The sequence below is a fragment of the Natrix helvetica genome (genome assembly GCF_964273705.1).
Source record: "Natrix helvetica genome assembly, chromosome: 1".
NCBI lineage: Eukaryota > Metazoa > Chordata > Lepidosauria > Squamata > Natricidae > Natrix > Natrix helvetica.
The window spans coordinates 338,478,075-338,501,840 of record NC_138548.1 but is presented as its reverse complement, the minus strand read 5'-3'; the positions used below and the strand labels follow the sequence as shown (position 1 = coordinate 338,501,840).

General features: G+C 40.5%; 1 protein-coding gene across 3 annotated transcripts in view; it reads right to left on the bottom strand.

Moving 5' to 3' along the window:
- CFAP20DC (CFAP20 domain containing) overlaps positions 1-23,766 on the bottom strand; it is a 195,087-nt gene that overhangs the window by 44,221 nt on the left and 127,100 nt on the right. For all 3 annotated transcript variants that reach the window (XM_081932690.1, XM_081932691.1, XM_081932692.1), the window contains one exon: positions 22,502-22,563. In XM_081932690.1, coding sequence (XP_081788816.1) covers positions 22,502-22,563 — 62 coding nt within the window. The remainder of the gene's footprint in view (positions 1-22,501; positions 22,564-23,766) is intronic.

Here is a 23,766-nt window from a genome sequence, read left to right as displayed (position 1 = left end):
ATTTATTCTTAATGGATGACTAGTGAACAAGGGCTTTAAAGAACACAAACAGACTAAATCAATGGATAAGAGTCAATATAACAATATCTTAGAGTGGCATAATCAGATCTGTGGAAAGTACTGTCCAGTAATACAATGAAAAAAGCCCTATATTTTGCAGAATTATGGGCATTCATGCTCACATTTGTTTAGGGCCTCAATTGCTGGAGCTGGTTCTACTTTTATGGCGTCCCTATCAGGGAGTTTGAAGCTGTGTTCGGATTTCATTTAGGGAGATCAGGAAGGAGATTAGACAACCCAGATAAATCTTCAGTACGCTTACGGTTAAAGAAATCTAAGTGGGATGGAATGCAACTTAGGATGTTTTCACATGGTTACTCTACTTTCAGAGTGAGTTTTTGGAGAGGTGGAGAACTGAGCTTAGTACTTTTTTGGGTGGCTAAGGACCATTCATGGTGAGGTATTGATGGAAACGTACAGGGGTGTTTTCTCCACCTCCACAAAATTGGGTTTTTTTTGCAATTTGGAAATGTTCTGATGATGTTAGTATAATGATGCTGGTTTGAGGTCTTAATATACCATACTTACCACATGGCCGCTCATGCTGGCTCTAGATTTTCAAATGATATGAAGCTGCTTTGAGGGCTCATTTCAGCTGTTTTTGATCGCAAAATGAGGGAAACCCATGCTGCTGGTTTGAAACAACTGAGATTGGAATTGGCTCTAGGAGCTGCCAAAATAGAGTCCAAAATTTTCCTGGTGCCTTGAGGTGGTGGTTGTGGTGGATTGTCCAATTGTGTGCTATGTTATCTTCATTGTAATGATATAGTAAAATCAGCGATTGTGGGGAAGACAAGCAAGTGTTGCATATGACATTCTGGGAATAAAAGATGATGTTCTCACTATTGCACCCATGGGCAAATAAGTGTGCTGAACTGCACCTATCTGTAGTATTAGTGATGGGATAGCTTCTTTGTTTCACAGGTAAGGATAAGAGATAAAGCATCATCTTCCTATAGAGAGCCACTCAAAAGTGTGTATTGCTGTATGCTCTTCCTTCACCTCCTCATTTCCAATTTTATTTATATATTAATTTTGAAGAGAAAAATAATAATCGTAATGCTTATAACATACTACCCTAAATTGCAACTAGTAGTGATGGAATATCTACTTTTTCCTCCTTTTTCTCTGTATGCATTCCTCCCAAAGTACGGTATCTAAATAACAGAACATTAATTTAATAATATTATATAACTATCACTATACTGCAATAATGTATTGTATCAAGATTTATACTAACACAACAAAAAGAAAAAAAAGGGTATTGCTCACTTTTACAAGCACAGTGGGATGGGAGGGTGCTGGCAAAGAATTATTGCGAAATATTTTGGAGTCACAAACTATTGACTGCATTTCACCCAGAAATCTCTCAGGAAATTCTAGTGTACTTTTTGTTACGCTCGCCTTATAACGAAGACTTTTGAACGTCTGCACTCTGCAACTGAAAGCTAACACAGAAGGATTGAGGCATGGCCCATTTCTAGTTGTGTCAGATAAGTTTTCAAATTCTATTTGAAACACAACTGTTGAAGAGCCTACTTCCCAGGGAAATGTTAATAAGGATTGGGGGGTAGTTTTAGATTTAAAACTAGCTGTTAACCCTGCATTGCCAGGGTATTTGTTTTTCCCAATCCTGTATTAGACATTCACTAATGTCCAGACCAAATGTAATTTCTAACATTGGAAATTACCGAGGGAGCCCCTCCTGTGGAGCACTGTGAAGCCATTTCCATGGCAACTCCACTGTGTTGTACAGTAGAAGCCATTTTAAGGCACAATAGTATCTTAACAGAACACCACCACCCCCGGAGTATTAGGGGTGTCTTATCCCCTCTCTTTTTCCAGAGAGTAAGTCATCTGTGTACCAAGTTTGGCTGAAATTGCTCGCAGTGTTCGAGAGTTATGCTGGAACATACATACATATATACACACACACAGAGCCATTTTTATATCTATTGGTTGGCTTAAAAACTTATTTTGAAGCTATACTTCTTTCGCCCGCATCATGTTTATACTCCTGACAGCAAACTGATAAGGAAGTAGCGTACAAAACCTGTTTTGAAGACTTTTATTCAGAAAGTCTAATCCATAGAGAAGAAATGGGGAAAGTCACTTGGACCTTGCTCTGGGGACACTAGAACTGATTTTTGCTCAACATCCTTTGGGGGAATGAGGAACCCTTGTTTACACTAAACATTGTGTTTTTCATCTCCCTTGCTAAGATGGGGAAAATGGAGAATCTGAATTCTCTAACAGGGCTACAGGAATATGTTGCTGAATTCCATTAAATTGTATATATATCAACATGGAAATCATGTCGTTCTTATTTTTTTATAAGATCATGAGGAGAGAATTCAGAGTCAACACACACCTGTAGGACAGCAAACAGCTCCCTGGGGTATCCCAGATTTTTTGCACCATTGGATTTTAATTTTTTGTTCAAAATGTTCTTTTTAATTTAAAAAGCAACAAGGAAAGAGACGTGTATCTGCTGCAAAGCAAAGCACCTGCCTCCATCATCAACTTTACACTCCTAGGTGAATAACTGCTGTCCAGTACTCTGTTTGGAAATTTATTTATTATTACTTATTCAACGGGTAAGCTGCCTGAAGGACCCAAGTAACTTTACATCAATGTACAATGTATTAAAAGAATAGAAAACACACACACACAAACACAAACACACACACACAACTTATATTGTGGAAAAGAAACATAAAAATCAAGGGATACAATCCCAGTATCAGTGTGGGATCACAAATTATCCTGGCCCAGGTCCTGCTAAAAGAACCATGTTTTAAGGGTTTTCCTATATGCAGACTTTGGAGCAGATGTGACATCTCCCCCCCCCCCCAAAAGTAAGCTTCTGAGGTCTGACAAGCTGACGTAATTTTCACAATGGATGAAATTTAAATGGTGAGTGATGTTGTTCACTGTACTAGAGCTCGAGGATGGGCACCTATAACTAGAGTAAGTCAGTTCCATAAATAACCAGGCCCTGAACGATGAAGGATTTTATAGACAATGATCAGCATCGTGAATTCTACTCAGAAGCTAAAATGCGCCACTGTAGGTGGGGAGGGGAAGGGAGGAGGAAATGTAAGCTTGGGTGATAGGGATAATAGGAAGCTCTCCAAATAACCTTATCTTAGCCATTTTATAATTGCACCAACAACAGACCCTCCAAATTCCAAAGAGGCCAGTAGAATGTGCCCACCAGTGTCAAGAGGCTGCCTACTATTGTATTAGGCTATCTTGAGTGTGAATCACAAAAAACAAAATACAGTGCAATGCTGTAACACTTTTCGTCCAGCAATATGGTTAATACAACGGATATTGATTTTGCAACTCAAAATGAATAAATAAGCAAAACGTATAGTAACAAGCAGCTGCATTCCCCCCCCCCCCTTTATGGACAAAGATAGACTGTCTTGCTTGCAAAGGACATGCGTGATTGGATGTGACAGGTGAAAAATAATGGAAATATCAGTGTTTAATAATATAGATGTTACTTGGGGGGGGGAATCAAGAAAATTACTGAGGCTGTCAACATATATGTTAAAGACACTCAAGAACGAAGTGAAGCTAAATGTTCCATTGCACAAATGTTCACTTTAGGGTGAAGTGATTGACCTTCTCTCTGGTCTCTTTCTAGTCATAAATGGGAATGATTGAGTTTACTGGGATTTACTCACAGGTACAGAGAGTCATGTTGCTGCAAACCAATGGAAATGATGGACTTGTATTATTTCAAGAAAATTATTGTAATTTTTTTTTGCTGTCAGATTCATGCGCACAGCATGTTTCAGTTGTGGGCAGTGGTGGGATCCTGCCAGTTTAACAACTGGTTTGGTGATCGCGTGTTTCGCTGTGCGCGCGGGCCCAGTTTAACCAAAACTTACCTTCCACGTTACTTCTTGGGGAGTAACACAGCTGAGGTGCGGCAGGTGTGGCAATCAGCTGTGCCGTGCTAATCAGCTGAGAGGATATAGGTAAGTAAAGCGCAAGGGCAGGTGGGCTGATTGTCAGAACTACCGATTTGCCTGAACCGGTCCGAACCGTCTGAATCCCACCCTTAATTGTGGGATATTTTTAACCTTTAAAGGCCTATATGACACAGAGTCAAGTCATTTGTGGGACCGCCTTTTTCTATGGACATGTATCTATCCCATCAGGACAGAAAAGGTGGCCATACTCCTTCTCCCTTCCCTTAAATATTGCCATCAGACGGGAGCCAGGAAGCATGCCTCTCTAATGGCAGCCCCCGCCCTATGGAATCCTCTGCCCACTGAAGTTCAGCAGGCGTTTCATAAACCTTCAATGACCTAAAAATCACCATCCTGCCAGCTGATGAAGGAAGATGCACAGTCATCCTGAACACAGATGACTACAAGGCTAAGGTGAACAGTCTTCTGAAGGACACTGCCATGTATGAAACACTGAAGAGAGATCCCACCAGCAGTTACAAGAAAAAGGTCATTGATTTCTTGCAACAATCAGAGCTGAAGAAGCTTGGATGATAAGCAAAACGTCTTCAAAGAAGTACAAGAATGACCAGCTGCCTCTTGAAAAAAACATCTTTGGCAGAACCATGACCTGGATCAGTGGTGGGTTCCTATTGGTTCGGACCGGTTCAATCGAACCGGTAGTGGTTTGGTGGCCTGGGTCGCTGGAAGCAGCAGTGACCGAGGCTTGCCACGCCCTCGAGCCGGGTCCCCGTGGGGCGCCATAGGCGCCACCATCTTGTTTTTGAGTTCTGCGCATGCGCAGAACAATTTTAATTGCACAAATTTAATTTTCCCCCATTTTTTTAACATTTTGCGCATGCACAGACCTATTTATGGTCAACTGCACACACACACAAAGTGCGTGCGGGCAGAATTGCGCACACGTGTGGAGCGTGCATCAGGCATGTGCACACAAAATTGCGTGCACACCGAACGGGCAACAACCCACCCCTGACCTGGATGACTGAGAATCTCCATAGGCACTTTGAACACTCAGTTTTTCCCCCCAAGTGCTGGGATAAAATTAGATAACTACACATTAAAAGTTTGTCTTGGTGCCAGATTTTTGTTGCTTTTAATGTTTTAAAGTATTTAGCTTAATAATTTGATATGGTTTTCTTTGTTGTTTTAACTTTTAATTGGGAGTTGGTTATAAAATGGATGGCTATAAAAATCTTTTACACAACCAACAAATACATAAATTCTGCTTTTTCTGATCTGTAGTAGCTTATCTGATCTAAATGGTATAGTGAAGGAGAAGGTTTATTCCTTTCTAGTTTCTAGAAAGAAATTTCTGCTAACCTTAAAAAAAAACCCCACCTTCTCCACATTTTTATTCTAAATTAATTACATTTAGAAGCACTGCAATTCCTAAAGTTGGGAGGAGGGCTCTCTCAATCATTACAATAATTTAAGATTGCAGAAACCTTCTACTTCAAAGTTATCGAGAGAGTGACTTCTCCTAATTATTAGAGACAATTCTCATTTACTATCCCCTTTATCCTTTTATTTCCTTTTGATGCAAGAGCGAGGCTGATGAATAATGAATAATGTGTAACAGAACTAATTTTGACTAAGTAGGAAGTAAGTCCCTTGGAAATTTACTGAATTCTGTGAAGTAGTCAATAAATCCAGATAAAATCAAAGTACCGCCATGAATGTTGCTCACTTAGTTTCGCACTGGAAAAATAGTTCTACACTTCTTAACGTTGTGCTGTCAACTGGGTATGATCAGTGAAGTTGTGTGATCTTGTTCCTCTAATTAATCCTAAAATAAGCCTTTCTTGAACATGCTTTGAACATGCTTTATTCATTTCTTTAAAAAGTATTTATTTGAGCTATTTTGGAGTTAACTTCTCTCCCTCACACCCTTAGGTTGATGAACATGTGCCTTTGAAGCAAGCCAGGTCCAGAACAGATAACAGAGCCTCTCCTGGAACTCTACTATAATCTTCTATATACTATATAAAAATGGCTCTGTGTGTGTATGTTCCAGCATAACTCTGGAACGCCTAGAGCAATTTCAACCAAACTTGGTACACAGAGGACTTACTCTCTGGAGACAAATACTTGGGTGGGGTGGATTAAGGCACCCCTAACGCCCCTCAGGGTGTATGTTCTGTTAAAATGCAACCTGTTGTGCCTTTAAATGGATTCTACTGTACTGCCACAAAAAGGCTTCTATTGTACAGCTCAGTGGAGTTGCCATGGTAACAGCTTCACATTACTCCACAAGGGGGTTCCCTCTGGTAAGGGGGAATACCCGGGCAATCGGCTAGTAAACTATAAGAACAGAACCTTGAAAGTCTGCCATAATTTCTCCTCTGCCCTAACCCTCTTATACCGCCCAAACTTTCTTATGCCTTCTTTTTCTGAGATGTCTTGCATTCCTTCATTAAGGTCCTCTGTCTACTTCTCTACAATACGCGATGGCATGTATTTGCAATGTAGAGCCACCCTCCGAAATATGGGGTACCTCTACTGCATATACAGTATATGCACATTCCAAAATGTGGCATTGACTTGGCATAACCCAAGGTAGTCCTTGGGTTATGCCAAGTCAATGAAGAAATTGGCAGGGAAAGTTGCAAGTTGCTCTTGCTGCTTGTCCTCGTACAGATCATTGCTATGAAATAAGAGATCTCTCTACCTGCCTGTCTCCATGACTGAGACTCCCACCCTTTCCTGCTTAATGACCAGAGTAGTCCTGGTGTTATGATGACAGCTGGGACTATTGGGATAGCCATTGCAAAGTGATGTGGTCTCATGACATTACACTTTATGACCACATCATTAGTAATGATAATTTTGACAGTCCTGATTGCTATCATAATCCCAGGAGAACCTGCTGCTGGATATTACTTTTATGTACTCCTTCATGGTATGGACCCAAATTACCTAAAGAAGGAGCTAGTCTCTTTACAATATGCAGAGAACATTTAAGAATCTATTAGTGAATATTATTATTTAGGTTGCAGAACAGTTTTTTCCTTGCAGCATAAACTCAAGTTCTATTCCTATCAGCCCTTAAGTCCAGGCAAGAAGCATAAACATAATCTATGAGTACTAACACTATTGTAAGATTATAGCAACAAGGCTTAACAGTTTGAAACTTAGTTGTTTAATTTTACTTTCTAGCAAATTAGGGAGGATCCTTTCTGAGATGCTTCCTTTTTCAAATACGGTCTGGGAGAAGGACAGAATAATAGAGTTGGAATGGACATTGGAGGCCTTCTATTTTAACCTGCTGCTCAAGTGGGATATCCTATGCCATTTCAGACAAATGGTTGTCCATTCTCTCCTTGAAAACTTCCAGTGTTGGAGCATTCACAACTTCTGGAGGCAAGCTGTTCCAATGATTAATTGTTCTGACTGTTGGGAGATTTCTCTTAAATTCTAGGTTGGTTCTCTCCTTGATTAGTTTCCACCCATTACTTCTTGTCCTGCCTTTAGGTGCCCGGCGAATAGGTTGATCTCTTCTTTGTCACAGCCCTTAGATATTGAAACCCTGCTTTTTGTCACCCTTAGTACTTCTTTTCACTAGACTAGACATACCCAATTCCTGCATACTTCTTATGTTTTAGCCTCCAGTCCCCTAATCACCTCTGTTACCTTACGCATGACAGTTGACTAATCTGTGGCTCTTCCTCCTGTCTTCCACTGTCATTCCTGTATACCATTATAATTTGCAAGTGGTCTACATGGTTTCCTCTATCTTGAAAACTGATGATCTACTCAGCATGTGGAATACTGGCTGTTGACTTTAATAAAGGACTGATTGACTGACTCCTTAGTATGTTTTAGTCTTAGAGGTTCTGAAGACTATGAGGATGGAGAATAATAATAATAGCTTCTGCCTTAAAACATGTGGCTCCTATTTCAAAAAAAATAAATGCTATTATCATTTAAGACTCTGAATAAATAGTTTTGTGTTGCTCTAGATCAGTGGTGTCAAGCTCAAGGCCTGAGAGCCCTCAGGGTACTTAGATCTGGCCCGTGGGGCCGGCCTGGAAATAGCAAAGGATTGCCCCGCAGTGGTTCTGCCAGTGAAAACGGAGCTCCATTTTCACTGGCAGAGGGTTGCAGGAGGCTTAGGAGCCCATTTCGCTGGCAGAGCACTCGGGCCACCACAGGTACCCCCGACACGAGTGATGTTGAGTTGCCCATGCCCACCCTGATCAGTCCCCCCCCTCCTGAGGTCAAACACAACCCTAATGCAGCCCTCAATGAAATTGAGTTGACACTCCTCGTGTAGGGTTTTGCAACTGCAAAAGCAGGATGAACTCAAATTCTCAAGAATACTAATCTCGCTTCTGATGTTGTCAAGAGATGACTCCATCAAACAACTGATCCAAAAATAAATTTTCCTCAGCCCATGTTCAACAGTTCATTTAATAATATAGGAATGAGATGGATATGTTCTAATGCAGTACCATAAGTAAACTGAGCAGTAAAGATCTGAAGAGTTTAAGTTAAGTTTAAGTTTATTAGATTTATAGACCGCCCCCTCTCCCCAAAGGGACTTTAAGAAGTCTGTGCGGTAGCAAGCCTTCTTGTGCTGCTTTTTAATGTGGTGCAGCTATAAAAAAGCAACTGCAAACAACTTGCCTGACAAATCCAAGGGACATCTGGATATCCCTATTAACAGTAATAGGGTCAACTACTCATGGCTATGTTTACTTGCCTCTAACCATCAGCTTTTGCCCCACACCTATGTAGGCGATACATTCAGCTGCAAGGAAAACAGTGAAAATGTTCAGTTATGTAATGTTTGCTGTTGAGGTCTCTTGTAAACTTCTAGTCTAATTCAATATTGAATTACACTAGCAGAAATGGAAGTTGGCATGATATATAAATCCTTTTCGGTCCCCTCCCTCCTAATTAAAATGATTCTAGCAAACAGATTTTGACCTCATTTTGAGGCTATTAATGTATTTATAATGGGAAGTGTTGCTATAACACTATACACTATAACAGGTTATCATATTGAAACACAAATGGCACAGACTTTTTGTCATAAATATAAAATGGATGCTTGTCAATGATTAATAAATGCATATCAGGCAGCTTTTGTTCCTGTTTCATATTTTAATGACAGGTTTTTGCCTTTGTTTGCCTTGTATCCAGCTGAAATTCAGGGTGTATTAGTCTTATTTAAACAGATTGTGCACTTTCCCATAATACCTGGGTTAGGTAACATTTGCTAACTTCCTAAATCAAAAGAATGCAACAATTTGAACTGTTGAACAAAAGCAGGGTATACATTTAACAAATATATTTTAAAACTTATTGTAAACTGCCCAGAGTCACGTAGCTGAGATGGACAGTGTAAAATTGTGATGAGTGAATGAATAAATAAATAAAACTTTATTTTGTCTTATTCCTGTAAATAAAATATTATTTACACAACAGGAGATTTCTAAAATAGAATAGTGTTTCCTTTGACAGAGTGACAAAATCTTCCTGATTACATCTACTTATCTACCAATCCCATCAGATCTGGCAAAAGGGACATACAACAGGTGTGGTTTGAAAGGCAGTTCCATTTGATGGGACCTTGGAGAGGAGTCTTTTTGGCTGGGACATCTGCCCTCTGGAACACCAGCCTATCCGAAAGAAGGTTAGCTCCAGCCCTTGTGACTTTCAAGAGAGCTCTTCAAACTTGGTTACCTGGGGATCCTCCTAATAAGAACATCCTCTGTTTGCCTTCCCTCTTGTGATGTTTAACTGGACTTATAGAATTATACACACATACACGCACATAATTTTGTTTTTAAAAATAAAATGTGTGTTTGTGTCTGTGTAAAATATTTTTAAAAAGAAAATTTAAGAAGCTAACACAAATTAATGTAGGAAAAAAGGAAAGAAAAAGATTTTTTTAAGTCTTAATAGGGCAAGAAAGAAAAAAGTAAAAGAAAAACAATTCCAAGTAAACAAAAAGTACAATTTTAAGTTTACCTCTTACTCTATGGTTACAACACATCTTATTCTATAATCCAATCATCAAAATCATAAATTATAAATTTGATGAATTCATTGCATACATACGTACGTACGTACATACATACATACATACATACATACATACATACATACATACTGTACATACATACAGGCTTGGACTGTATACCGGAGGCACATTAGGCAATTGAACCATTTCCACATGAGCTGCCTCCGTAGAATTCTGAGGATCCGGTGGCACGACAAGGTGCTAGACACAGAAGTCCTCTCCAGTACAGGCCTGTCATCAGTTCACACCAGTGGTGGGTTCCGGATCCCGTTGCAACAGGTATGGTGCAATGGGGCTTGCCGTCCCCCACATGCACACAAGTAAGCACACGCGCAGATGCACGCATGCGTCCTTACCTCTGCGATGCTGACGCTGCTTGGCGGAGCATTGCGTAGGCACCGTACGCTCCATGCATGTGTATGGAAGCGCCAAAGATCTCAGATACAGGTAAGGAGCTTGAGCGGGCGGGTTGGCCCTCCGGAGCATCATACCACAACGGTATCCGGTGTTCCCGGCAGGCACCGGTATGGCCGTACCGGGATGTACTGCCTGCAACCCACCACTGGTTCACACCCTGCTGATGGAAGCCCAGACATGCTGGGCAGGCCATGTTGCAAGGATAAGGGGTAAATTTATTTTAAGGGCAAGCATGCTTAACTTTGGAAATTTTTTTTTTTTTTACAGTTAACAAGATAGCAAGGAGAGCGGCAAGTACAAAGGCCTAATGCCACAGTGATTCTGATTAGGCAAGGTTACAATTTCTCTGAGAACCCTGAGGACAATTAGAGCAGCGTCTCTCAACCTTAGCAACTTTGAGGTGCGTGGACTTCAACTCCCAGAATTCCCAACCAGCATGCTTCTGGAGAATTCTGGAGGTTGAAATCCATGCATCTTAAAAGTTGCCGAGGTTGAGAAACATTGAATTAGAGCATGGAAGAAGAATGAAAATAATTTGACTTTTTAATCCCTCCATCCCACCCCCGTAGACTCTTTTATATAATGATATGTGACATTAACATGGCTTCTTTTAGCAAGCTACATTGGTGGTCAGAATTATTTCTCTGAAACTAACCCGTGTTGGACATTGTCAGCCTTAAAGACACCGAAATAAAAAACCGCTGGCTTTTGGTCATAAGAAGTAATGTACTGCTATTCCAGAAAGTTTTAACTTTTTGCTCCTGACTTAAATCTCCTGTTTGAAACTCTCCAAAATGGGCAAAGTTGAGAAACAGAAGGATCAGAGAAAAGGAAATAGGTTGAGGCAGGATCACATTCACATTCCTCCTGGAAGAGAAATCCAGAAGACCAAAAGAGTAACTCAGTAACATCAGTAACCATACTGAGTAACTCTTCTACAAGATTAGAAATCTAGCATGTATCCATCTTGCTTAAATTTAGTTGGACAGAGAACTTCCATAGTAACTGTCTCTACTTCATTCCACTTGTCTTTCTGACACCATGAAGAGACAGAGTGTATTGTGTAGTTTATAATCTGGAGCACCTCTGGCTCATTTTATTGTCCATACGGCTTCCACTAAATATTGCCTTTTTCAGTATTACAAATTGGTACGTTCATATTATTATCCTTCTGGAAGCAAGCATACTTTATTATTCTGACAGGGTTTTTAGAATGTCAAGATTTTTAGCTGCTGCTTTGGAATACAATTGGGTGCTATCTGTTTTATCAATTTGCTTTTAATGGCATTTTAATTAAGCTTTTAATTCAGATTTTTATTAATATGTTTACTATTTCATTTTTATGGCAAGTGTTGAGGCTGGTGAGGTGGGAATGATTACTTTAGCTTGAGAGAGAGAGATGTTATGCAAACCTTAGCTTAGCTCTCCTCCAAGACCATCAAACCCGCCAGGTATCTGTTAATTTGGAAGGATAAAGGAAAAGAAGTCTGGAGTTTAAATTCTGTAAACTGGACCCATATGTCTGTGACTCCTTTGTTCTACAATGGACAAATGTCCACTGTGTTTTGCACTCATTCTAAACTACACTTCTAATCTTGCCAAGCAATGTCTAGGGATCAGCTAAGAGCTGAATTTAAGGTGAAGTGTCTGGAGACCTACAATTTACTGCTGTAGCCTAGTAGAATCCAATGTATCTTAGAATAATAACTTGTGCTCAGACATATGATCTAGAGGGAGAGTCTTTGTTTTCTCTCTCCCTTCTCTTTGTAGAAGAAGGAGAAACGCATCACATTATCCAGTTGTATGCTGTCCCCTTCCTTGAGGAAATATAAGTTGCAGCCTGCGATGTAGCCAGCTAGCTGGGCATTTCACTATGTGTTTAAAATGAAGCATCCTCTTCTATGTGATTTAAACAGATTTCAGGACCTATGTTTCTTCACAGCCCACCTTGTTGTGATTCTAGTCCTCCGACCAGCAAACTGTCTGAATTGTTGCATCTCCTCTCTTCCCAACAGGAGCCTTGTAAAGCAGTTTCCTTGAATTTTTTTTTCAATGACTTAGTACATGTCAAGAGCCTAGAGGCCATTTTAGTAGCAATTGATTTATTTTTTCAGATATCCTATTTCATGGATGAGAATCTCTCTCTCTCCCTCTTGTTTTGTTTATTCATTCTTCCTTTCCTCCCAGCTATTATTTATTTTCCCATTTTGTTTTGTTAAGTAAATAAATAAATACCCATTTCATTTGCTGCCATGGCTTCCCGTGCATCCTGAGATGTCTTGTCTTTCCATTCAATACATAATCCACAGCCACAATTTACTCAATAATCTGACAAGGCCTATCTATGATAGATTTTTTAAAAAGCCCTATGTTTTACCTACTGCGTATAATGTTCAACATGTCCTCTGCTGGATTGCAAAATGGAGAGGATAGATCTCGTGTTAAAGGAAGAGCCTTGCTGCTTTGCAAACTAAAAGCAATGCAATTGGTCTGACTTTTACCTGTGCCCAAGCTCACTTATAATGACTCATTTCCTACTTCCACTAAGACATTACTAGAGCTCACCCAGAGGTGGTATTCAGCCAGTTCTGACTGGTTCTGCTGAACCAGTAGTGGAAATTTTTAGTAGTTCGGAGTACTGGCAAATACCACCTCTGGCTGGCTCTGTCCCCATATAGTCACTGCCTCCTGAGTCCCAGCTAATTGGCTGGGTCTTCTTCTGTTGCCCTGCACAGGAGAACGGAGCTGGAAAGCAGGTTAGTGGGGTGGGAGGGAATGCGGATTTTACAGTATCCTTCCCCTGGAATGGAGTGGAAATTGAGATTTTACAGTATCCGTGTACTGGGATGGGGTGTGAAGGGAATGGAAATTTTACAGTATCCTTCCCCCAGGAGTAGGGAGGGAATGGGGATTCTGCAGTATCCTTCCCTTGCCATGCCCACCAAGCCGTGCCACGCCCACCAAGCCGTGCCACGCCCACCAAGCCACGCCACGCCCACAGAACCCGTAGTCAAAAACCTCCTAGTTTCTTCACAAACTCCAAGCTGAACAGAGCCTTCTTAAGAAAGAGAATGGGACAGCATAAAAGCTACGGCTTGCAAAGTTGCTTTTATGTAGTTCCTAGAGACTGCCATTATGTTAACCTATTTCGTTTGATCAATGCATCAAGTGATCCACCAATCTTTTTGGTATCCATTTCATATCTACTTATTTGGAAGGTGGGAGAAAGAGAGACAACGAGAAGGAGGGCACATGTGTGTATGTGGTTTCCTTTGCAATAGGCAATTGACTTATGTATGTGTGATATCATTCTTGTCTGCAATAAAGTTTCAAACCTTATCCCGGTATCTGCTGTCAAAACAAGCTGGGAGCCAAGCTAAGGGTTAATTGCCGGAGACTTATGTTTAATTGCCAAACCTGACTTATTGTTAGCTGCCTTGGGTACAGGTTATTACTTCAGAAAATATATTAAGAAATAAATCAATTAATCAATTACATCTTATATAGAGGAATCTTCCTTAACTTGGCATTCTCTAGATAAGTACTTCCAGTGCTTTCTGTGGATGATGGAACTGCACCTGGAAAGCACCAGGTTTGGAAAAGAGATTAAATGAAATAGCATAAAAGATGTCATAACTCATAGGGGAAAAGGAACAGATTGTGCAATTGAGTTAAGGAAATAAGATAGCAATGATAATCATGTAGTATCAAGAAAAGTTACCATGGATGAGAAGAAGACATCAACTTGGAAATGTATTTCTATATTGCAGGATTAGAATTAATGGAAACATTTATGGGGACTAATTCATTTTATGTGCACAGCAATGAAGTGGGGTAAATTCTGCAAAATTAGAGGTAAGGCCCAAATTAACTTCATGGTAGGGCCATTTAAATCAAGGTTTCTTATGACTTTTTTGCCTTCAATATCATACTGACTTTATAGGCTGAGCAAGCAGAAAGAAAGGCAACAGCCAAAGGAGTTATGCCTGCTTTAATTATGATTAAGCATATGATCCCTGACAATTATTCATCTATTGGTTAAATTCTATTGACTCCTCTAAAAAACATTCCTTTGATTTAGGAAAGGAAATGGGGGAGGGGGGCACTGCATCTTTCCCAAGTTTAAACTGCACCTGATTACTCTTCCAGGTGTTATTTGTATATCTGATCAATTCAGTTATAGCAGGGATCCCAACCCCTGGGCCATGGACCAGTCCTGGTAGGTGGTCAATTAGGAACTGGGCTTCACAGCTGGAGGTGAGTGGCAGGTGAGCGAGCGAGTGAAGTTTCATTTGTATTTGCAGCTGCTCCTCAGCGCTAGCGTCACCTCCTCAGATCCACCTCAGTTCATCAGGCATTAGATTGTCATGGGACCATGAAACCTACTACAAACTGCACTTGCAAAGGATCCAGGTTGCACACTCCCCCCTCCCCCCCCCCAGTCCATGAAAAATTGTCTTTCACAAAACTGATCCCTGGCGCCAAAAAGGTTGGGGACCGCTGATTTATAATACATCTTGTTAAGCTTTTTCTTTAAAGAAAGGCACTGTTCAGCCCATGTTTGTAACTTTGCTTTGGATATCATTAGAAATAAGTGGCTGCTATTAAATTCTGTAGTTTCTGAATGCAATGCTAATGTTACATATCATTTAAAAATCTCCACTGTCTCTTCCAAAGTTGGAAATCCTATTCTCATGCTGTTTTTCCTAAGTAGGCATATTTCATAATGATTGAGATGTTCCGATGTCTCTTGCTAATTTATATAAATTCTACTGAATTCCTAGATGCTATTTTACCTGATTTTCCTGAATTAGGTTTATTTTTGTAGGAGGTATAGTATTTATTAAGCAATCAAATTTTGGTTTCTTTCTTAAAGGAAGCAATTTGGTAAGTTTACATGTGAAAGAATACTTCCAAATCATAGACTAGAGAAATGGTTCATGTTTTCTTCTTTACTTTTGTTTTGTTTTTGCTTTTTGTTATAATTTTTGCATGTTATCCACTCTCCAACAATTAGTTGATATTTTTAAAAGTTCAACAAGATGGACAATCTTTCTTAGGCTGTATATTGCACCTTACTACATCTACCAGGCTTTTTAAAAATAATGATGTAGGTTGATCTCACAATCACATATTTATATTTATAGCACCTTTTTGGCAGGTTGGCAAATTCATTGAGGAAATAGGAAGTGATGTATTTAATAGATTGCTTGTGCATCTCAGAATGAAATTAAGACTTTAAAGTGTGTGGATCTTGATGTTTGTATTTTCATTGAGATAAGTTTTAATTTTTAATAATTTTTTTAAACAAATAAGAATCTATAAATTAAATGGAAGAAAATGCGTTATTACTAAGTAAATATTTGGTCGATTGCTTTTTGCTAGTGAGGGACAATCCCTTGTCTATAGCAGCTTCTGAAGGATATATAAGTGATAAGAGGTTATTGTTGTGGCCCAGCAGAAGCCGTTGGAGCTGCCACCAGACTCCAACAGCGAGGGTCCGTATGAGTCGGCTCTGGAGGATGTGGAGGACCCTGGGCAGGGTTCTGACTCTGAGCAGGGATCAGAGAGGTTGGTCGGCCACCAGGAGGCGCCTGAGGCATGGAGCAGTGGTGAAAGCCAAAGGGAGGGTGCTCCTGATGTCATGCCTTGGAGCAGTGGGGAGGAGTCACGGGACAGCGAGTCAGACATCAGCAGGGAGTTCTTGAATGCTCGTTACCGGTGCGCAAATCGGTGTCAGGAGCAATTGCACAGTTACCAGAGGTAATTGCGCTCAGCTGATGATAATTAGACTCCTCTCCAGACTATAAAAGGACTGCTTGTAGACACGCCCTTTTGCAGAAGTCAACGCAGGAACTATTGTGGAAGTACAGTCTTGTGAGCGTGGCAGGCTGGATAGCTGCTATTGCATTTCAGTGCCGGAGGTTTCTGAAAGTCTAGTCGTGTTGGATTGCTGCCAAGGATCTGTCTGTCTGTACAATAAACCCCGTGAAGTATCTTTGGCTCGGAGTGTGTCTGTGTTGGCAGGGGAAGAGTGGGGTCAGAACAGGTTATCAATAGGGGAAGAGATAATTTTGGGGGATGGATTTTGGGATAATGGACTTTGGGCAAAATGGCCATGGGTTATAGGAGAAAACAGGCATGGAAAAAAGGGAACATTTGGCATGGAAGGAAAAAAACAAAAGAAATAAAAGTAGGATGAATTCTGAGAGAGTCTTATATGAAAAAGTGTTAGAAATTGTTACCCATGAGAATGAATGTAAATGGATGTATGTCAAGTGCAAGGCACCAGATCCATTCAGGTTCATATAGAGTTCAAGTTAAGTAATTTACTATATTCTGCCTATTTTACAGGAATTTCCCCTGCCTTCTCTTGGCAGCAGATTAATAAGGCTCTCTGGAGCTTGGGATGGGGGCCAGTCCTGGACCTTTTGTGGCTGCCCAAAGTTGAATTAGAAGACCTTCAAGGCCCCTTCCAACCCTGCTTTTCTGCTTTTCCTCTTCCTTGCCTGGCTGAGTGTTTTCCAACAATATAAGAATGCTTATTGTTAGAGAAAGCACACAATTAATTAATTGGCTTGAATTATGGAATATGAAGTTGAAAATTGGTTACTGTATGCGTTAAGAAAGGTTTATACCGTGTTTCCCCGAAAATATGACATGTTTTGAAAATAAGGCCATCCCCCAAAAATAAGTCCAGGGGGGCCGCGAAGGTGCTTGCGTTGCTTGGCGCCTTCAGGATACCGCTAGGTCGTGGGCCGGCTGCCGGAACCATAGAGTGTAAATCCCAGAGTGGACACTGCCGGAAGACTCGGCAGCTGACTTCCGGGGTTTGGAAGCCGCAGAAAAAGCCATCTGGGATGGCAGTGGCGGCAGTGCCCTGGCCCTGCAGGGAGAGCTGGGCCAGGACATGGTGAGGCTGGGAGGTGCGTGAGTGGGGAGCGGAAAAGCTGTTTGCGCAACCACCCTCTCCAGGTGTGCAGAGTGCCATTCACTGACCTAGGGGTATTCCAAAGGCGACAAGTTGCGGGAGCCGGGGGGAAGGGAACAGTCGCTCATGCGGCTTAGGGATACCCCTAGGTCAGTGAATGGTGCTGTGCCTTGCTGGAAAGGGGGTTTCCAGGCGGTTGGTCGTGAGTGTGGTCATCTCATGGCTGCTGCGTTGTGCTGCTGTGACAGCGCAACACAGCCGTTCGCCCCTGAGGCTGTACCCGGCTCTTCGGGAGCCCGCTCGCAAGAGAGCAGCTACCCGGTAACCCCAAAACAATAAGCCCTCCCCCGATAATAAGGCCCAACCCATATTTGCGGGGTCAAAAGAAAATAAGACCCTGTCTTATTTTCGGGAAAACACTGTAATAAAACAAAGCAAGCGTGAGAATAAATGGATCAACACTGAGTAAACAAGGACAAGATTCTTTTGGTTGTTTTACGTCCTTCTGGACAATAAGGAACACTTGCCGTGACAATAGATGCATTTTGGAGTTTTCCCCCTAGCAGAGTCAATGTGCTTTCCTCCTGTCCATCTGATGTGGCAGAAATATGTGCTGATATGCTTTGCACTGCCTGCATTGGTAAGTCATATTGTGTTTCAGTAATAAGGCTAACAACTTGTGCTGTCCACCCACACATAAAGCTGGACAGCTTAAGGAAAGTGATTGATGGACTCCCTGCTGGTAGGAAAATCAACTAACAATTGCTCTCCCTATGGAGAGAAAAATGGTTACAACAGTTGTCAAAATGCAGATCTCAGCTACCTCATCTACACTGGCTCATTTGTGGGCACATCTGTGTGATAAAATAGGCCATGCAGCCCTGCTTGTCTGGGTAGAATCTTCATGGATCAAGTACTGTACCAAAAAAATGTACAACCCATTGTGGAGGGGATCGATCACTTGTGTATTTTGTCCAATAAAGCAGGTAACTATATAGTTGCTCATATCTCTTAAAACACTTTGAATGGAAGGAGTGACACACCTGATCCATAGAGGAAAGATGGGTAGGCCAAAGAGAAGTAGGGCAAGGGGTTCTTTGATGCTACTACACCTCCCATCCCAGCCCCATCTGTCAGGAACTGCAGCTTTCTTGCATTGGGAGAGCTAAAGATCACCCTCAACTTTCTCTTCTCATGCAGGGTTTGCAGGGCAATGTGGGGTTGGAGAGAAACAAGTAAGATACTTGTTGGCAAAAGACCTAATTTCTTCTCATTTCCTTCTCTTCCCTGCTTCCTGGAAGGCCAGAGAAGTACAAGAGTAAGAGTGGCTCTTTAGATGACCATCCCATGTGGTTAGGCTGCCCTCGTATGGTTCAGATACATGCATATATAAAAAGAGGTAGATATCCACTGTCCAGTCATGTCCGACACTTGGAGGCGGTGCTCATCTCTGTTTCCTAGGCAAAGGAATCAGTGTTGTTCAAAGATGCTTCCATTATCATGTGGCCAGCATGGCTATAATGCCAAAGGCGTATGGAACACTGTTACCTTCCTACTGAAGTGGTACTTATTTAGAATAGAATAACAAAGTTGGAAGGGACCTTGGAGGTCTTCTAGTCCAAACCCCTGCTTAGGCAGGAAAGCCTACACCAGATAAATGGTTATCCAACATCTTCTTAAAAACTTCCAGTGTTGGAGCATTCACAACTTTTGGAAGCAAGCTGTTCCACTGATTAATTGTTCTGTCAGGAAATGTCTCCCTCTTCTTTGTGGCAGCCCCTGAGATATCAGAACACTGCTATCATGTCTCCCCTGGTCCTTCTTTTTATTAAACTAGACATATCCAGTTCCTGCAACCGTTCTTCATATGTTTTACCCTCCAGTCCCCTAATCATCTTTATTCCTTTTCTCTGCACTCTTTCTAAAGCTTCAACATCTATTTTACATTGTGGCAACCAAAACTGAATGCAGTATTCCAAGTGTGGCCTTACCAAAGCATTATAAAGTGGTATTAACACTTCACGTGATCTTGATTCTATCCCTCTGTTGATGCAGCTTAGAACTGTGTTGGCTTTTTTGGCAGCTGCTGCACACTGCTGGCTCATATTTAAATGGTTGTCCACTAGGATTCCAAGATCCTTCTCACAGTTACTACTATTGAGCAAGGTACCACCTATACTATACCTGTGCATTTTGTTTTTCTTGCCTAAATGTAGAACCTAACTTTTTTCACCATTGAATTTCATTTTATTAGATAGTGCCCAATGTTCAAGTTTGTCAAGATCCTTCTGTATCTTAAGCCTATCTTCTGGAGTGTTGGCTATTCCTGTCAGCTTGGTGTCATCTGCAAATTTGATGAGTTCCCCATTCATGCCCTCGTCCAAATCATTGATGAAGATGTTGAAGAGTTTTGGGCCTAAAACAGAGCCTTGAGGTACTCCACTGCTTACTTCCCTCCATGTAGATGCAATTTATCTACTTGCATTTGCATGCTTTTGAATTGCTAGATTGGCATGAACTGGGGAAAGAACAGGAGCCCATCCCGTCATGTGGTACTTGAATCTCGAACTGCCAATTTTTTGGTGAATAAGCCCAGTGTCTTAACCTCTAGGTCACCATGATCCTATAGCATAATACACTGGTGTCCCAAAGGTGCTTTTTTTTCAAGAGGCAACTGGACTTTCGGGTGTTTTTTTTTAAAGATGTTTCGCTTCTCATCCAAGAAGTTCTTCAGCTTCTGCCTTCAAAGAAAAACCAGAAAGGCCAGTTCCCTCTTGAAAAAAAGCCCCTTTGGGACAACCATGACCTTCATGACTGAGAATCTGCATAGACAATACACTGGTGTGTATTTTCAGGGGTCTAGTGGTTTTCCAGAGGACCACTGGACATGAATCAAAAAAGTTGTGTGTCATGCATCAGATTCTTTAGTACCACTGGAGGTGGAATGGATTGATTTGTAGGGAAGAGTGGGTAGAGAGCCATTTGTCCTACTTTCCTTCCCCTCAACAAATCTATGATTCTACAAATCATCTGCATGGAATCAGATAACTTTTGGCTAAAGATCAAGTTCTTCCCTTTTCTTGCCATTCTTCCAAACACCAAAGGTCAGTAAAGTGCTGCACATCTAGATTTCTGAACTTGCAGGAAAATTTGGGAGGCGATGGTGGGGTGGATGAAGCAAGAATTTCTTATTGGAGTTTGGTGGTTGAGTTAAAGAGAGAGTCCTTTTCCTTGACATCAATACCTTCTAGTTAGCTATTCCTAGAATTTAAGAAAGAAACTGTCACAGATAAAATAATTCTACTAGTGCTTAAAAATGCAAAAGTGACTACTGGAGAGAAAGAACTTTTCAGTTATGATCTCTAATGCTTCTGGTATGTTTGGATTCTTATAACAAAACTAGAAGAAATTAAATCACTTCCCTATTGTTGCTAACACTGTGCTTAATTAAAAGAAAATGCTAGCATTTTGTACATTAGCCTGAAGAAAAAGCTAGAAGATTGGAGCAATGAGTAGCCATATCTCAGGTGATGAGAGAAGAAGGAAGTTCATCAATTTAAACAAAGGAGGTTTTTGTATCAAGAGCCGTAAGAGGAAGACCATCAAAAAGAAGCAATGCCAATGACTAAGAATGTCCATAAGTAGATTTAGAAGCTATTCTGCAGTAGGGAAATATAGAAAGATTTAAGAATCTGACAGATCAAAAAAGGGTTGTGAGACTTCAGGGAAAGAAAAACGTACTATGGAACAGGACATGATAGTGGACTTTCAAGGGGAAATAAAATGAAAAGAAATGAAATGAAAAGTAGAACTTTTATAAACTTCACAGACTTTGTTGCCTAATGTATAGTGTGTGAAAAATAGACGCAATATGTCTAAATTTCTATTACAAAAAGGTAACTTTGATTTAATTATGTATGGAAAGCTGGGTCAATCAAAGGAAGGCTCTTTAAAAAAAACAAGGTGTATTTACTGTCATCTACTCAGGGATACAGAAATCAATTCAGTTGCTGGAATTCTCATAAGCCCACTCTTATCTTCTTAATAATAATATCTTCTTAATCGTAACAGATGCTATGAGAATCATGCTTGGAAAGAACTAATTTTAGTTTTAGGCAGCTGCCCATAAGCTTTATACTATGACATAGCAAAAACTGAGGTCCAGCCAGCACCAAAGTCCACTGAACGTGCTGCTGTCTTCATCAATGCACTGTAAGCTTATCCTCCCCAGTTCACATCAGATTAAATTTAAAAAAATCGTAGAACAATTTAATACAAATTTGGAAAAAATCTTGCAGCAAAGATAAACAAAGAAAAAGAATTTTCTTAATTCTAAAGTCTTTGTACAAAGTGCTTTTGGGTCCTAAGCCAGGTTTTCCTTGAGCTAGCTTTTTAAAACAGTTTTCTAATACCCATAGGAATTATTTTGTCAAGAAATTATTTGAAGATCTGTCTTTTAGGTAATCTAGAAAAGGGGGCACAATGCCCTTGCCCTATAGAAGAAAGTCTGAGTTATGAGAGTGTCCCGCAGAGGTAGATATTCCACCTTAGTCTGTGCTTCTTATGAAAACAATCTCTCTACTTAAGAAATCATCTTCAGTTCAGATAAGATGGGGAAAAAAACAATGTTTTTTTTTCATTTTTTGCCTCTTTTGTAAGGGGAGCATTACTGAATTCTTGAAACTACTTTCAAGACATAGGAATACAAAAAGATAGTAAAGCACTGTTCTAGGTTCAAGACAGCCACTTCTGAATTCCAGGACTTGTGATGATAAATGCTTTCCAATTTATTTGTTTCCAGTCTGTGGACACTGCTGTTGTTTGTGGTTGCTAAAAATGAATGCACTGGTCCAAATACACTCAACTGCTGAGCCACATATCAGCAATCATTTCCATTCCTCAGGTTTCTACTTACGCGTGAGTGTAAGTGTGGTCAAGGCTGGAAATACACATTTCCTTTTAAGATGGAGAAACTGGCAGTAAGATTTAAGAGTACACAAAAGAAAAGTTACACTGACTGGTTCTCCCCGTATTCTCAACACATCGGTTTTGCCTGGGCTGTAAACAGCAACTTACCTTGGGTTGGACTGAGAAAGAGGATTCATTTCTTTCTGATAGTGACTTCCTTGATTAACAGGCTGCAAAAGATACAAGAAATAAGGAGTCAAACAATGATTTCGCCTTTGTTCTTTTAATGTACAGAAATCTGAACTGTAACTAATTATTTACAAAGTATATTATGTATATTTAATTCTTACAAAAAGCTTTTAAAAAATCTTTCTTAGTTCCAAAAATTCCCCAAAGATGTTGGTGGAAATATGGAAGGTGTCAGGCCTATTTGCCTATGGATCTCAGGCCTGTCACACTTTCTATTATTCTACTATGTATTTTCTATTGTGGGAAAATGGGAGGGGGGATTGTATGGAGCTAGTTGATATGCAGCCATAATAAAATTCTTTCTAGGAAGCCAAGGTCATCCTTTGTCTTTGCACCTCTGCACCTGACTGGAACTGGATGGGTGGAAGCTGCCAGCATGGAAGTGGAAGATTGGACCATGTGATGGAATTGTTGGGTGTGGGGGCAAGATCTTGAACTTTCAACTGGGTGGGAAAACTGGGAAGCCTTCAGATTTGGGTTTTCCCAGATGTGCCAACATGGCTCTCTTAATAAATTGGAACTTTAAGCAATTCTTTGCCTTGGACTCTGATTTAATTTTGGATACTATTTGGAACCCTGACATTAGGATAGCAAGGCACAGGACTGTGTAATATAAATTCACATAGTCAATAAGATAATATATTTTTATATTGAATGAATCTGTGACATGAGGTTGTGATGGGTAAAAGCATCTCCTTGCATACAGGTTTCGCTCTCCAAAACCTCAGAAATACTTCAAATCAGTTCAATGCTCAATTGTCCTTCATACAGCTGATTCAGAAATATGGAGATTCTCCATGTGTCAGTTAGTGCAATTTAGCTGATCAACAGGAGAAAATAAAAATATCACTCAAACAGCACTTACCCCCTTCTATGCTTTGTTTAGTTGTTTAGTGAGTTGTAATAAATAATAGTGCTGAGTGCACTTGTTAAAAGGATTTAAATGCCATGCCATTATGCTTCATGTCCCAAATTTAACAGAACAGTGAATAGTGAAAGATAGCATTTTCCCCATAGAGGTTCAGCATCGCTCTGGCTGAACCTCTGTGAGAAAGGAGGAGAGCCCCAGGGAGAAAATTCCTAGCATATCCCAGACATGTACTCCTGAGCTTCCAGCTGTATGTGTATACCAGCAAAATACTTTAAAAATATCTAGTCCCTTGGACTGCAAGGAGATCAAAATG